This window comes from Xenopus laevis, chromosome 8L (assembly GCF_017654675.1).
Source record: "Xenopus laevis strain J_2021 chromosome 8L, Xenopus_laevis_v10.1, whole genome shotgun sequence".
NCBI lineage: Eukaryota > Metazoa > Chordata > Amphibia > Anura > Pipidae > Xenopus > Xenopus laevis.
This window is the reverse complement of record NC_054385.1, coordinates 92,465,265-92,481,635: the sequence shown is the minus strand read 5'-3', so window position 1 is coordinate 92,481,635 and position 16,371 is coordinate 92,465,265. Positions and strand designations below refer to the sequence as shown.

Below are 16,371 nucleotides of genomic sequence, written 5' to 3'. Positions count from 1 at the left end.
AATGTCTTTTAAAGGACTACTTCACCCAAAACTTTTGGTGTTGTTGGTCAACAACAGGAGGATCAAATCTACCTGACACAATTGCTAGTCCCAAGTCATAGTTAAAAGCATAGCTACCACAAAGAGTACAACCTATACAATTTTTTGCAGTATTCTGTGCTAGATATCTTCATTTTAAAATTGCAGATGTGAGCAAATTTGCAAAATGTTAATCTTTTGGTTTGGTTTCCCCTATAACATAATGCTAAGTGCTTCTGTTCTAGAAACTTTGTGATATTTTACGACCACCCTTGATGGAAGAAACATCGACAGACCAATTTGAAACAATTTCTGCTAGCAGTCTTAATGTAGAATCCAGAAGGGAAGGCCTGCTCTCTGATCTGAAGACACTTTGGACACAAAAGCAAAAGGATGCTCAGTCAATCAAGGAATTTCAAAATGCACTAAGTGCAGCCAAGCAGTCTCTGCAAGTGCTGTTAAAGGAGAAGGACAATCTGAAAATGTAATTAATATTAGTTTATAATCTGGGAATTGTGATTTTGTGCTTTTTCAAATTTAAAATGTTTAGAAAGTTAAATTAAAGGTTTTTCAAAGGTGGGCAAGATTTCCATCTCTGTATGACATCATTCATTTATTATGTCCCAACCCCAAATATGTAAAAATATAAATACAAATGAACCTTGGCTTGGAAAATCATGGACAACACTAGCCTAGAAAATCTTCTTAAATTAATTGTGCCTACATAGAAAATGTAAACGTATGAAAGCCCATTTTTGACCTTGATAAATTGCTATAAAGAACTGCATCCTCCATTAAATGTTATACTTCCTATATTCGTCACTGCTATTTTATGCAGGGTCAGGTGGGTGAATGGAAGGCAAATGGGCATAGCCTGACGTGCCCCCTATCCATCCTCTTGGTATTTCCTTTTATCAACTATAATTGCAGGTAAAGTTGTTGTACCGTGTTAGCCAGTAAAAATGTTACAGGGCCTTTTGAAATAAAAAATAACAAAGTGGTATAAAGGCAATACCTTTATTGGCTAATTTAAATAATCTTAGCAAGTTTCCAGAACATTTTAGTTCATGTTTCAAACTGATTACTGATTAGCTGGTAATCAGCTTGAAAAAGGAACTAAAATGTTCTAAAATCTTGCTATGATTATCTTAGCCAATAAAGTTATCACCTTTATACCACTTTGTTATTTTTTATTTCAAAAGGGTTGCCCTGTAATACTTTTATCAAATACTAATAATTCCGTCCACAAGAACACATCATAGTTTAGTTTTTGGAATCCTAATAAGCAGCAGTTAATTTTAAATATTCTTCATACGTGTAAATAGCTGCATTTTTTTTTTAGTACTTTCTATTTAATTTATTCATATTTGGAAAGGGACAAATACTGCCTCAAAAGACTGTTATTTAAACTGATCTAACTTAAGATACAATGTTGTTTCAGGGGGCCTACAGAGAGTCTTTCCAACCATTTGGATAAAATAAATGATTTGATGGCCAAAGTAGTGAAAGAAAAAGAGAAAGTGCACAACCTACTGTCTGCATTTCCAGATATGTGCTGTCTTGGCATTTCTTCCATGGATAAGGAGAAACTAGACAGTGAAATGAAGCAGCTTGGACAAGACTGGGAGCAAACTGAAATAACTCTGCAAAAGAAACAGGATATCTTAATAAAAGAATCTGATGAACTAACATTTCTTAAGAAGAGAATTACTCAAGTGGAGCAGATGATACAAGCACAGCAGGAAGCTGTTGGTCCTTTTGCAAAGGAGTGTCTCCACACTTCACTTTTTTTGGCTGCAGACTTACAAACTACTAAACATTTGCTTGCATCATTAAGGAATGCCTACGATGTGCAGATGAAGAGATCATGTGTTCAATATGATAGTGCAAGTTTAGAAAGTTCTATTTGTGAGTTGCAAAACCAACTAGACAAATTGGAGACCTGCACAAGCAACTGTCAAATTACTTTGTCTGGAATCCCTGGTCTCTTAGTAGACCAGTATCCTTTTGTTGAACCATTGTATTTTGCTCTCTTATGGGTGAAGAAATCACATAGTGATGCTAAGTTGGATCATAATATTCCACTTTTGCCAGAAGCCGTTGAACAGCAGGTCATAGACTGTAATACCTTGCAAGAAAAAATAGTGGACAAAAAGACTACTGTTGACTCAGGTATTGAGGAGCTAACACCTATATTATCAGGGATGGATGCACCAGTTTCTGAAGCTTTGAGTTCATTTTTTCATCAATTGCAGCTATTATACCAGGAACGATATATGCTCTCAGTAGAGAGATTACAGCAGTTACAGAATGGGCTTCAAAAAAGAAAAACCCTCTTTTCAGAAATTGAAAAGCTTAAGGAATTACTGCAATACCTGGAAAAAGAAGCAGCTCTAGTCAAAAAGGGAATATTTACAGCTTCAGAATTATGTGAGCAACTAACTTGTTTGAAGGCCAGGATAACGCAGTGTGAGGAAATTGAAGGTCTTGCCTTGACACTTCTCAGAAGCAGCCAGAACCTTTATGGTGAGCTGCAAATGGCTGAGCAGTTGTATTTAAATGATATATTAAGGAGTCTGAAGAGCAGAGCTAACAGAATTCGTAGACTGGAAGAGAGGAAGATTTCTTACATTGAAAAAGTTTTAACTATCTTCAATGAGTTTCAAGAAAAAACAAGCTTGGGTCAGGAATTAAATTCTGTGCAAGGTCTTGAGTTACATCTTCTTAACAATGAGACGGAAAGCACTGGGGAGAATTCTGGAAGCATAGTAGAAATTGCTCAAAATGCTGTCCCATTATATGAAGATCACTTATCTGAAATAAGCAGGTACAAAGAATTGTTCGAAGATAATGGACTTCAGTGGGACAATTCTACTGTCAGCAAGTTACAGAGCAAATTTTCAAGTTTTGCAAAAAAGCCTGTTGGCCGCAAAAAGCCATCTGAAGCAGAACAAATTGAATATTCAGAATTGTTGGAAAAAATTAAAATCATGACATTTTCTGTACAACGTGAAATAGCATCCGTCCTAAGTGGGTTTGATATAGTTGAAGCCCAAGTTGCATGTGCAAAAATTACGAAAATAACCAACTTTATATCTGAAGCAGTTTCTGCACTCCATCTCCAGATGCCTCCTAATGTCCAAGTCACTCATTTGGAAGAACAGAAATTAAATGGTTTAAATGAAAATTTGAATCAGTTACATGAATATATCTGCCAACATATTGCTGACATGCAAAGAGAGAGCAGAAAGAATGGAAATTCCCAACTCCCACTGTCAAACCTTAGGAAAATTGACAAAGAACTGCAGCAGCCTTTAAAGATTAAGTTGGACATATATCGGACCCAAGAGCTAATGACCAGGTTTGAAACCCTGAAGAAAATAAGCAAATCAGAAGTAAACGATATAAGGTCAAATGTGCAGCCTAACACCAATGTGCAACTCCATGAATTAGATGGAATTGAAAAAAGCATTGAAGAGAATGTGTCATTGCGTATTGTAAGTATTTGCCATAGAAAACACTGGGTATACTTGATTGTTTAGTGTGTTTATAGAAAAAGTATAATGCATGGAATGCATACTGCTCTTTTATGGAAGGCATATTGTACAGTTTATAGATACACATTAACAAAAAGCTGTTTCAGAGCCATGATAAAAATGTGCCTTTTTTACTACATTACCCTGCAAGCATTGTTTAAAGTTTAATTAATTGTTTATTGTAATGGTCTAGTTACACCATCCTGCTACCCCTTTCAGTTATGGTGCCAGCACACTCATTAGAATCCCTGATATACTTCCTAACACTTCCATAATTAAAGGGTTGGTTCACCTTTAAGTTAACTTTTAATATGTTACAGAATGGCTAGATCTAAGCAACTTTTCAGTTTGGCCTTTATTTTTTCTTTTTCATAGTTTTTGAATGATTTGCCTTCTTCCTCATTATACTAAAAGTTAATATAAAGGTGAACAACCCCCTTTAAATTTCAATGCATAATACTGCCTAGTTAATATTAGTGACACAATATTATTTCCATGGCAGAACATGGTTCAAGATGCCTGCAATACACTTCAGAAGCTTCATGACACCATCACTAAAGTGCTGGAGCTCTTTATACAGTTTGAAACTCAGTTGCGTGACACTTCTGTGGATCTCACTGCACTTCTGGATGGATCAGAGCTTAAAAATGCACTCACCTCGAAAGAGGATTTAAAATCCTTGATAACTGAAATTCAAAAACTGTCCAACCAGCCCAAAATAAGTTTCAGCCCAGATGAAAAGAAACTACTGGATAACATTATGGGTGAGCTCATAACCAGGGATGCTCTGCTCACCACATTGTATGACAGAAGAAAAACCTATTTGGAAAGGTATGTACAATTACTCACATGGGAACTGATCCATAGAGAAAAGGAACCAATTGAAGCAAAAGTAATGTTTTTAAATTATATTTAGTACAGGTATGGAATCTGTTATCCAGAATGCTCGGGACCTGGGGTTTTCCGGATAACGGATCTTTCCGTAATTTGGGTCTTCATGCCTTAAGTCTACTAGAAATTAATTGAAACATAAAATAAACCCAATAAACTGGTTTTGCTTCCACTAAGGATTAATTATATCTTAGTTGGGATCAAGTACAAGCTACTGCTTTATTATTACAGAGAAAAAGGAAATAATTTTTAAAAATTTGGATTATTTGGATAAAATGGAGTCTATGGGAGAGAGCCATTCCGTAATTCAGAGCTTTCTGGATATTGGGTTTCCGGATAAGGGATCCTATACCTGTAGCTTATTTACCACTGGTTCAAAAGACTGAACATTGCCAATGCACAAAGTATTTAAGATAACGTCAGTTTTTGCAATATGCAACTGAAATTTGCAGTGTAAGAAATATTGTTTCATTGAATTTTAGTGTTTATGACTTTTATTACATTTTGTGAATGTCAATATTAAACATCCAGAGCCAAATAAAGCCCATTTTATATAACATAACAGATACTGTATGTCTGTAAAATAGATTTCTAAATAATTTTATGGCTTTTTCATTTTATTTAGCTATAGCAACAGTATGAATCATTAAAAAAATTATAACTTGATTTTTACTTGATATTACTAAAAAAAGAAGCATAATTAAAAAGTACAGAGTATTTGCTTTCCAGTTTACCAGTTAAGGGAACTTTAATGATAGCTATTTTATATCCGCTAGTTGTCTGTTTTTTTTTTTTCAAATAAATGGGGTATTCATGCTTGAGATTGATGTTGATTTTTTCTATATTGTTTACATTAACTTTTTGTTGATTATATGTTAATTCAGCTGCCAAGAAAAATATCTGATCTATAAAGAAAGATCAAAGAAAATCTCCAATGATCTTAAAGAGGCGGAAACAGTTATTAGTGATTCTTATTCCCAAAAGCCAGTGTCCTACAAAGAAGCACTGGTTTGCTGGGAAAGAGGCAAGGTAGGTTCACATCACTCATAGCCTGGAGGGTATATTGTTTGAGCTGAATTATGCTTTGTACTCCTCACTTTACTTACTGTAAGATATGTATATTCAATCTGCCGTCTTATTTGTGGTTAAATCATAGGTGCAGAGTTCCATATTTTGTATTACAAATAGCTTTCTTAGAGTTGTTGGAATGCTGAAAAGCTTGGCCAGAGCCAGGCAGACAAACCTTGGTAGAAGGTATATGGTTCAGGAGAACTATTGTTCATGAGCATTAACAGATATTAAAAAAACTGAGGTTGTTGGGGGATATTTTAGGCTGGTTCAGGACAGATTTTATGATCTGAGAAAAATGTGGCAGAAAGAAAACATAGTTTTCTGTTTTGAGTGGCCAAATGGTAATTGTCATTCTAACAGATATTGCAGGTGACGGCATTTTCTACCTTATATATAAATGTGTTATATTATTCCTCAAAGGTTTTGGTTGCAAAATTATACACGTGTGAAGAGGAATTGTTGAATCTCAGACATGAGGCAAGAGAACTTGGTTCAATATTGAAATCCAGTGACTTCCTGTTTATTGAAAAAGCAGTGATGGCATTATGGGATAAATGGCTGTATTTACTTGATGTTGCTCAAAACTGGGAGCTTCACTGTGAAGAACAGAGACAAGAATGGAAATTAATCAGTGAACAGGTAATCAGAATGGAAATTGTGGGTCTAATTAACATTTATGGTCATTTGGAGAATTTTTCAGGAATTGAAAGCATACTAAGGCCCAGATTTACAAATGAAAGGCATTTATATAAATTGAAGATTTAACAATATTTTGGCTTTTAGGAACATTTTTCTGACAGTCCGTGAAAGTGTTCAGCTGTCATTGGGACCAAAGGTTTCAGATTGGTCTATAATCTGATCAATGGCCTTGGGACCAGACGATCAGATCATCCTGATTTGGCTCACCACCTATGTTGAGATATGTGTTTTTGCATCTATAGCTGCCTAAAGTATCCTGCCTACCAAAGGTGGTACTTTACCCAAATGTTCCGTCCCATACAGTAATAGAAAATAATATTGTTATTGGTGTGAATGGTAAAGATTGCATTTCTGCAGATGGAAAGAGAAATGATACTCCTGGACAATTTCCAAGAGGAGACACCAGATAAGATAGAAAAGAAGGAAGACACCAGACATATTCTGGATTCAGTGCAGGAGTTCAAACACTTTATGGAAAATCTGAACATGCAGCAGCTCCAGCTTTCTCTTCTTATGAGTCGGATAAAAAATATCCAGAGTACTTCAGAAAACACTGGAGAGACAGAACCAATTCCAGTTATCCAAGAAATTCAGTCAATGACAAAGAAGTGTGAAAAGTAAGATTTCCTGTGTTCTTCTTTTATATTAGATGCCACCTTGGGGGCCATCTAACTCTTGGAAACTTAAATAGTCTGTTATGCAGTTATATTATTAGCTGGTGATCCTGTCAATTTGTACTTTAATAAATAATAATAATAATAATAGTAGCTTTTAGTCCACAAAGAGCTTTCAGTTGTTTTCTAAACTAAGCAGAGTGGATTTGGAGGTTCAAGCGCACAATACATGTGCATTACAGAAAAATACTTTTTTAGTATTGCAGTTTAACTTGTCTGATGATACATACGCTTTATAAATTTTTTCCATTCTATCAACTGCTTATGAATTGCAACTATCCTCCTCTGCCTTCCCTTATTTCTTGGATCATGGATGCCATATTTCAGCGAAAGATCCATCACTTTTAAGTGCCAGATCTGTTTGACTGCCTTTAGTTACTCCTGCCATATTAATCTAAACATCATATTATTCTTGGCGTAGACTACAACACAAGGCTTCAGTAAAGGAGCGAGATTTACGCACTGAGCTGCAGGAAAGAAAGAGGGTAAAAGAAGACATTGCCAGTATAAGAAAATCTGTGCAGGAGACTTCATCTGCAATACAGAGCATTGAGACAACAGATGCAGCAGAGAAAAGGGAGCAGCTCCAGGTCTGTAGATTGTTGTCAGTGTCATTTTTGGCATTCCTTAAAGGGACAGGATACTTCCTTTTTCAACATTTCAATCTCAGTATATAGGGCTTGTGTTATACATACATTGTTCCTATTCTTTTGATTATGAAATATCACCTTTTTCAATTTCTTTCACTAAACATGACATTGAAACCACTTTCACGTTTAATTTTCCTGTCCAGCTTTCCATTTCTGCTAAGACATTGTTTAAGGAGGACAGTCTGCAAATGAGCCTTTTGTATAATGTGCAGCAGCTAAATGGAGGGAAGGGTGTGTTTATACAGAGCTCATTATTTTCATTTAAAAATGGCCCTGTTTACAGAACCAGGGTGGGGGTTGGGCAAGAACAAAAACAAAATTCAATAGCAAAAAAGTAGAAAAATATTGTGGTTTTAAAAGAATAGGCAGAATACATTTTCAACTCAAACCTTATTTATTGCACTGAGCAAAGGTACAAGTAAAATATATGTAAAAAAATAAGTCCATGAGTCTTGTACTGATCATAAATACAATGTCCATTATACATTAAAGCAGTTTTGTCCATCTGAAAGACAAACATTTTTACATCCTCTTTGCATTTCAATAACTTTTATCAGAGCCTGTCTGTTCAGATAGATTAGATTATGTGTTTAGCACAACCGAAATCGAGTCTCATTTTGGCTCTCATTAAAAGAAGTCCCCTTATTGAAATGATAGAAGAGAAAGCCACTGTTTAATGGAGCTCTGCTCTGTTGAGCTGTATAATTACATGAAACAGGACACTTTAGTGCCTGGCCTGGCTGCTCATTGGAAGAATGCAACATCTTTATTTTGTGAGATACTCTTTCTTGTATTTAATAGCAATTGATTTAACAGTCTTTTAATAAGCAAACAGTCAGGGTAAAGATTAAGCTACAATTTAATTGGCTGAAGAATGAGATATAGTAGCAGAGAAGACCTCAGATGTGTTTAATTCTTATATTTCGTGGGAAAAAAGTCAGCCCTTTCTCCAGTCACTGTCTGGATCGCTGGCATGCTCAAAAGTTGGACAAGTTCCCTCTGTTAATGGAATTCTTTCTCATTATATTGTAGAAACTCCAAACCTCGATTGATTCAGAAGGGGAAAAATTAAATAGTTTTATGGAAAAACTCAGAATCCAGTATTGCGGGACCGTTCCTGATGAACTTTCATCTCTAGTTGAAGAGTGCCAGGACTATTTGGAAGAAACCGAGGAGAAGGTAACTCTCTTTATAAATTGGTAACTCTCTTTATAAATTATGTTTAGCTGAAATTCTCAGGAAAAGGCAGCATTTTCAGCAATGCTGATGACTGAATGTACATCTTTGTTTGCTAAAACAGTTTCACTTGTTGCATAAGTGCAGTGAGCAAGCCCCTTACTTAAACTAAACTAAAGGGCATGCTGCTTCTGCTTAAAAAATATTCTAAAATACTCAGAGATATTTACCTTATTGTGAGTTTAAAGAGCATACAATATAAATATTCTGATTATAAATTTTTTTTTTAATTTATCCCTGTGTTTCTGTAAATGTTACTTAAACATATTGGGATAGATAAAGCTACAACGGTAGTCTTATTTAAAAATAGCCAGAAAAGAAATACCCAGAAAAGAAATAGGGCAAGTATTAATGTCCTTTGTTCTATTTACCTCTGCTTAGATTTCCTCCATAGACTTCAGCAGAACAGAAACATCTATTTTTATTAAACAGAAGCGCATGGAGAATTCCTCAGCAGATTCAAAGCTATAACAGTTCTGTGTATAATAAAGTGGTCACTACCTCAACTCACTACTTAAATTGCCATTCCAGAGCATAATATAAAAAAAAAAAACCAATTTGCATTTGTCAAGACCTTCAATTTTGTTTTGAATCAAGTTCTAAATTATCATAACTTGTAAAGGTTTAAGCCGGAAGAATTATTTGAGCATCATGCTGAAAAATTGATTCTAGTTTATGTGCTGTATATATGTGATAGGTACTTAAATTGTAAGCTCTCCTGTGATAGGGGCTGATGAGAATGATGATCAGTCTCTGTAAAGGAGCTAAAATGATGACTCTAAAAAATATTTATAATAAGAGACATGGCAAATACAGCAAGCAATAACTTTTCCTGCATTGTTTTACATGTGGTACACCATATATAAATAGTCTAAGAAAGTATTTGAATATGTTCTTAAAAACCTAGTTGTACAACAGATACAAACATTTGAACAAAAAGGTGACAATTTACCTTTTGTCATACAAGGTTAAAATCGAAGTTGCACAGAGCTCTCCTTATTACATTATGACCAAGAAGGTAGAGGAGATTACGTCTGGCCTGAAGAGCATTGAAATTCTCTTATCGCAGAAAAGTGAAAACATTAGCAAAGCTAAAGATCTTGAGAAGGTAAGGCACCATTTTGTCTGTGAGATAAATAGGGTTATTTGGCAAATGTCGTGTTTGTGAGGTTTTCTCTATATCGAATAAGCTCACAACTCGAATGTTTGCTTGCTTGTGAAAAAATTGGAATGTAAAAACTCTATTGGATGCAATCAGGGAAAAAGACTCTAACACCTTGAATGTATCAAGTTTATAGGCTAAAAAAAACCTTGAATACCTTGAATTTATTGAGTTTTGAGTTTCGAGAGTAAAAAAAACCCAAAAATCATGAAGGCAAAAAACATCTTCAAATGATTAAAGGGACCTCTGCCATTAACTTCTACATGACCTCTACAGGTTTTAGCTGGAGTATTCCTGGATTCAGGGCATAAATAAACACAAATCATCCTTTAATAACCCACTAAATGTCAAAGAAAACACTCTGTTCTCTTCAGGTGAGGAACCATTTACCATAAAGTGGCCCATTTTCCAACAGGTCAAAGAAAACACTCTGTTCTCTTCAGGCGAGGAACCATTTACCATATTGGCGCCATTTTCAAACTGGAAGGCAGGGTGCAAAGCTTAATAACATGGAACAAACTGCTGTTTTTTGCACTTTGTCCAATTCCACCAGATCTAAATGAACTACCACCTTTCTCTTCATGCCATTTCGGAGCACCCTGCGGCCGCCTTAATGAATAGCGCTTGTGTTTGCAGGAGAGGGAAGGGACAGGAGAGCGACATAGGCATCATTCAGATGCACAAGTTAGGTAAAAGAAGCAGATGCAGGCCGCAGTGGCAACGGTAAATGAACCATAGGAAGTCATGAGTCTGTTGAACCTCAATAGGTATTTCCGAAAACCAGCCCAACACTTATTGCATGTATCCCAGCATTTCATATGAAAAGTGCTGGAGTTTATCAAGTTGAGTGCTATAGGCAGACATCCAAGTTCTAGATTAAGATCTGATATTAAGGGGCTGATTCACTAAGGGTCGAATATCGAGGGTTAATTAACCCTCGATATTCGACTGGGAATTGAAATCCTTCGACATCGAAGTCGAATGATTTAGCACAGATAGTACGATCGAACGATCGAAGGATTATTCCTTCGATCGAACGATAAAATCCTTCGATTCGAAGGATTTAAATCCAACGATCGAAGGAATATCCTTCGATCAAAAAAAGTTAGGGAAGCCTATGGGGACCTTCCCCATAGGCTAACATTGACTTCGGTAGCTTTTAGATGGCGAACTAGGGGGTCGAATTTTTTTTTAAAGAGACAGTATTCGAATGGTCGAATAGTCGAACGATTTTTACTTCGAATCCTTCGATTCGTAGTTGTAGTCGAAGGTCGAAGTAGCCCATTCGATGGTCGAAGTAGCCCAAAAAAAACTTGGAAATTCGAAGTTTTTTTACTTCGAATCCTTCATTCGAAGTTAGTGAATCAGCCCCCTAAGACTGATATTCAAAATAGAACCTGGCATTTCAAGTTTAATCTTAAAAAAAAACCCATAAAGACCCAACAAAAAGTGACTGTCATATCTTCTAGGAGCCCCAACAACATTTGTCCTGTTTCTACTTAAAGTTTTAACATTTTTGTGTCTAGTCTAAAAAGTACCAGTTGACAAGTTGTTAACAGTGCCACAGTATGTTGTTGTAACTAAGGTAATATATTAGAACACTGATTTTATATTTCCCGGGGGACTGAGTCAGAACATCATAAAATCCAGGAAAATGGTAAATCTGGGAAAGACAAACTGCAAAATAATTGTGTAAATTCTGGGGAAACATAAAACCCAGGGACGTAAAGTGAGGGTTCTGCTGTATATCCATAGCAGTAGGTAGTTGTGATTGCATGCACATCATAGCACCTTCAAAATTCATTTTACATTGGCTTACTTACTTTGACCAGAAAATGTGGGATGAAATGGATGTTTGGCGAGGCAAACTGAATGCACTGGAATCTGAGGTTCATGATATGGGAGAAGAAGACCCTAGCTTGATGCAAGAATGGATGGACAACTTAACAGAGCCCTTTAACCAATGCCAGCAGGTATCATACCTTGTGGAGCGCAGAACTGCTAGCTTGAACAAGGTGAGTGGCAGTGGTTACAGAGTGCCTTCTGCTAATGTTCTTAGTGTTACAATGAGCTGGTGGGAGATGATAAAAAAGTGTAGTTCTGCCAGGCTGCAGTGCAAACCTCCCTATCCATTCTGAAGAAATACTGAATTGCAGGGCCGGACTGGGAGAAAAAAGCAGCCCTGGCAAAAAAAATCAAAGCAGCCCACTTCAGGTATAGGATTGGTTATCTGGAAACTCATTTTGCAGAAAGCTCCGAATTAGGAAAGGCCATCTCCCATAGACTTTATTATATTTAAACAATCCAAATGTTTAAAAGATTTAATTTTCTCTGTAATAAAACAGTAGTTTGAGCCAAACTAAGATATAATTAGTCTTTATTGGGAGCAAGTTTTTTTAATCCATTCCTTGGACACAATTATACAGGGGAATATTAGATACAAATCTGTGAACAGATGCCCAAAGCCTGCTATGTCCTGCATAGAAAACTGCACATAGATAGTTAGAATCTCAGCTGCCATAAAGCAGGGCAAGACTGCTGTGAATAGTTAAACTGTGCAGTGATAGTATCAGTATCATGACATAACAGAGTTGACGCGTTTCATGGCGTCTTGCCACTTCCTCAGAAGCATAGGCATAAGCATAGACCTATGCTTCTGAGGAAGTGGCGAGACACCACGAAACGCATCAAGTGTGGGGGAGAAGTCATATCCACATAATGTACTGATGATTTTAAAGTATATCTGATAAAGAATGTTTTAATTCCTCCTAACCACTGTTTGCTCCATATCACTATTGCTACACATATATCTGTAGGACACAAGTAATTTGTTACTACACAGGCGCAAATGAAGAATTCTTTCCCAAAAATAAACTAAAAACACTTTTTTTCTAACTTATAAGGCAACATTTATAAGATTAATAGACAGCTAACTCACACAGTGCAGATTTCAAAATGTACATAGTCACATGCAGAGATAATGAAGTTGCATAGAAGTTAGAGAAAAACTAAATAGATCCACCCATATCAATGAAGATGCTGTTTAACTGATAGGATGAGAAGTGGCAGTCGGGATCCAAAGCAGTTGGGTTTCAGGTTCTGAGGTATCAATTACTAGCAAAGCAAAAGTTTAAGCAAAAAATAATCAGCAACCTATAACTTTTAGATGAACAGTATTATATGTATGTGTGTGTGTATTTTTTCATGTCAGTATCACTTTAAGTAGCAGGAAGTAGTTGTTCTTACCTGCCCTTTCTCTGTACAGTTGGGGGGGGCAAGGGGGGAAATGCAGAACAGCAGCAGAAAATTCCATCCCTCCCTTCATTGGAGCATTTTAAAAGCACTGCAAACTTGCTAATGTTTTCCCGTGCAGCTCTTCAGTTTCCGGCTCACTTCTGCTGCGCGCCCTCTACTGGTAGGAAATGTTAGTGCGTCCTGCTAAATTAAACTTCTCTCTTCATCCAAGCGCAAGGGCCCTGCGCACAGGAGATCGCACAGTCGCACACTGTCAATGCGGCCCATTTACACGGCATGGGCAGCGGCCCAACGGGCATTTGCCCGTATTCACAAATGGTCAGTCCGGGCCTGCTGAATTGTATTAGTTCACTTTACAGTAAAAGGCAAATTTATATGTATGTATGTATATTTCTATTTATGTAGCATGACTTATGTATAAGTATGTGCATGCCTGTCTGGTACATTATATTGAGATGCCGGGCTGCTTAGTAAGGCCTTAAGGCTTTCCACCTAACACCCTATATTGCTCTAACAGGCAACTAGCAAGTTAGAAGAGTATGAGGAAATATTAAAAAGTATGGAATTCTGGATACAGAACACGGATAAGCTGTTGAATGAAGAAATAAAGAATTGTTCTGCAAAATTTTTAAGCAAACACGTTGCTGCTCTAGAGGTTAGTATTGCAAATAACACATCATATTGTTTAAAACAAACAACACCTACCAACAGGACAGTTGTCCTGCTCTTTTAGAAGTTCATTGTTGGTGGAGGTGGAATTGGCTGTGTAGGCCCTACTGTCTGACACTTGGCAAAGAAACTCTTTAATTCCTAAAAATATCACAAATAACAACAAGAAAATGTATACCATCATCTTTAAATTAAGTTCCAGTGTGTTATAGATTTATCTATTCTTGGCAGCATTTCAAGTTATCTTTGTTATTTTTAATTATTTGTATTTTTATTTGGCCTCTTTCCAGTTTCAGGTTAAAATGTATCTTTTTGGGATAACTAACCCCAGCAACCAAAAATGTATTCTCTGTTAGGCTTCAATTTTATATATATTAGGAAAAACCAGATGACACACTCTACAGCAATTGTGCTAGATCCATTTCATGCTTTATTGAGATCTTCACACTTAGGGGTTCCTCCCTCTTTCTAAAGTGCTCTCAATTTTATTTAGATTTTTACTGCTTATTGTTCTATGGTGGCCCAATACTCTCCTGTTCATCCTGCAGTCTAACTTCCAAAATGTTGCCTAGCAACCAGCTAGCCATAGAAATGTGAAACTGGAGAGCTGCAGAAGAAAATCTAAATAATAATAATACTGCTGTGTAAGTCATACAGAAGGGCTAATTTATGAAGTGCTCATAGTGCAAAAGTCAAATGCAATGCACATTTTTACCTACAATGCATATTTATTTCTCAAAATGCCCCAGCATTATACTTGCATGTGCTTTACCAGTGCGGATGCATTATTGTGCAATTCAATTGGTGCAAGTCAGTCTCATGTATATACACAACACAACACAACATGCCCTGTACTTTGGTGTACTTTGCACCTTGCACCTCATGCAGCAAAGTTGCTGCAAGTGGCAATTTAGTACAAGGTACAAGTACAAAGGATCATGCATTAAGTAACATCAATATGGACACAGTTTTGGACATTGTACTTACTTTAGCACTGATAAAGCAGTCTTTTTATTTATTACACCTTCTTTCTCCTTCCTCTTTGAACAGATGGCTTTGGACGATTCTGATCAGAGGCAGAGTATTCTGGGAAATATTCATAATGAGCTGGGTGAATTATCTGTGATCTTTGAAACAGACAGCACAGCAAAACGCCTGAGTGAGATTAGCAGCCAAGTGACTGAGTTGCAGAAAAGGATTGTGGCCATTTTACCTCACATCCAGTTTGTAGCAGATGTAAGGCTATACAGATGACTTTAGTCTTCTTTTCTGGTGTACTCACTAGTTTAAATGTGTGTAATTATGGACATTAGAGTGTAATATAGGAACATTTGCTAAACTCAGTATTCATCTTCACTTGTTCCAGGATTTATAACAGAAACAATGCAGGCTGGCAAACTATTTATGCACATAAGGCATATTTTCAGATGGCATTTTTCATATGCCAGAGAAGCAAATGTAGCAATGGACTCCCAATATATTTTATAGTGTAAGCACTGGCAACTTAAACCCTATAGTGTAAGCACCACCATCACGTATGGAGGGGACTTGTAGTTGCACATGTAGCGTATAATAAACTTGAGGTCCACACGGTCTTGTAGATGAGCACAGGAACTACTTTAATCACAGTCATCAGTACAGCTTCTCTAATAATTATCGTATAAGTCCAACAGTTTTCGACACTAAAACAGAACCAGAATTTCCAGCCCCAGCACACCTTTTCCTATCTCCCTGCCTCTCTCTTCAATCCAGAGGCTCATTCTTATACAGGCACTAGGGACAGGGGCCAGCCTTGTGTCAAGGTACTAGACACTAATTAACATCTTCTTCTGGATACCTCACTGGTGAGATACCCCCTTTCTTAATATTTATTGGAGCTGCCACCTTAAAGGTGGCCATAGACACACAGATCCTATCTATCGAGGATTCGTACGATTTTCGGATCGTGTGTGCCGTGTGCCGACATCTTTCGTCCGGGGGAGATCAGTCGTTTGGTCGATCGGCCATACGGCCAAACATCAGATTACCCCCGATATAGCCATGCTCGTTAATGGCATATCGGGGAAAGATCCGCTCATTTGGCAATATTGCCAAATGAGCGGATCTTTGCGTCTATGGCTACCTTAATACTGGAATTTACCAGATGTTTTATTAAAGTGCTAGGGCAATTAATAAATAAATAACTAAGTAGGACACAGTTGATAGTACCAGTTTCTGTTTTTATAATTTAGCTTAAAAGCCTTTATTCAAATAACGGAATTGGTCGGGCAGGGTGGGCTCTAGTTCGAACTGGCATAAGGTTCAATCTCTTCTTCTCTCTTCTATTGCGGTCCCGCACTGGGATTCTCAAGGGACCAATGATTTGTGGTTTTTGAGGCTAAGATAGTTCTTTAAAAAGTCTAGATAAGTTAATTTTGATATCACAGTATTGGTTACCCTGCCTTCCTCCCTCTTTGTGGTGTCCCAGGATTAGAAACAATTTAGGCAGAAGTTTTTGGGACAGCTCCACC

General features: G+C 36.8%; 1 protein-coding gene across 4 annotated transcripts in view; it reads left to right on the top strand.

Annotated features, from left to right (window-relative positions):
* LOC108698815 (nesprin-2-like) overlaps positions 1 to 16,371 on the top strand; it is a 194,396-nt gene that overhangs the window by 96,626 nt on the left and 81,399 nt on the right. For all 4 annotated transcript variants that reach the window (XM_018230644.2, XM_018230641.2, XM_018230643.2 and 1 more), the window contains exons 50-61: positions 264 to 502; positions 1,460 to 3,515; positions 4,057 to 4,385; positions 5,330 to 5,474; positions 5,937 to 6,155; positions 6,573 to 6,832; positions 7,311 to 7,479; positions 8,572 to 8,718; positions 9,743 to 9,883; positions 11,770 to 11,952; positions 13,710 to 13,847; positions 14,912 to 15,097. In XM_018230644.2, coding sequence (XP_018086133.1) covers positions 264 to 502; positions 1,460 to 3,515; positions 4,057 to 4,385; positions 5,330 to 5,474; positions 5,937 to 6,155; positions 6,573 to 6,832; positions 7,311 to 7,479; positions 8,572 to 8,718; positions 9,743 to 9,883; positions 11,770 to 11,952; positions 13,710 to 13,847; positions 14,912 to 15,097 — 4,212 coding nt within the window. The remainder of the gene's footprint in view (positions 1 to 263; positions 503 to 1,459; positions 3,516 to 4,056; positions 4,386 to 5,329; positions 5,475 to 5,936; positions 6,156 to 6,572; positions 6,833 to 7,310; positions 7,480 to 8,571; positions 8,719 to 9,742; positions 9,884 to 11,769; positions 11,953 to 13,709; positions 13,848 to 14,911; positions 15,098 to 16,371) is intronic.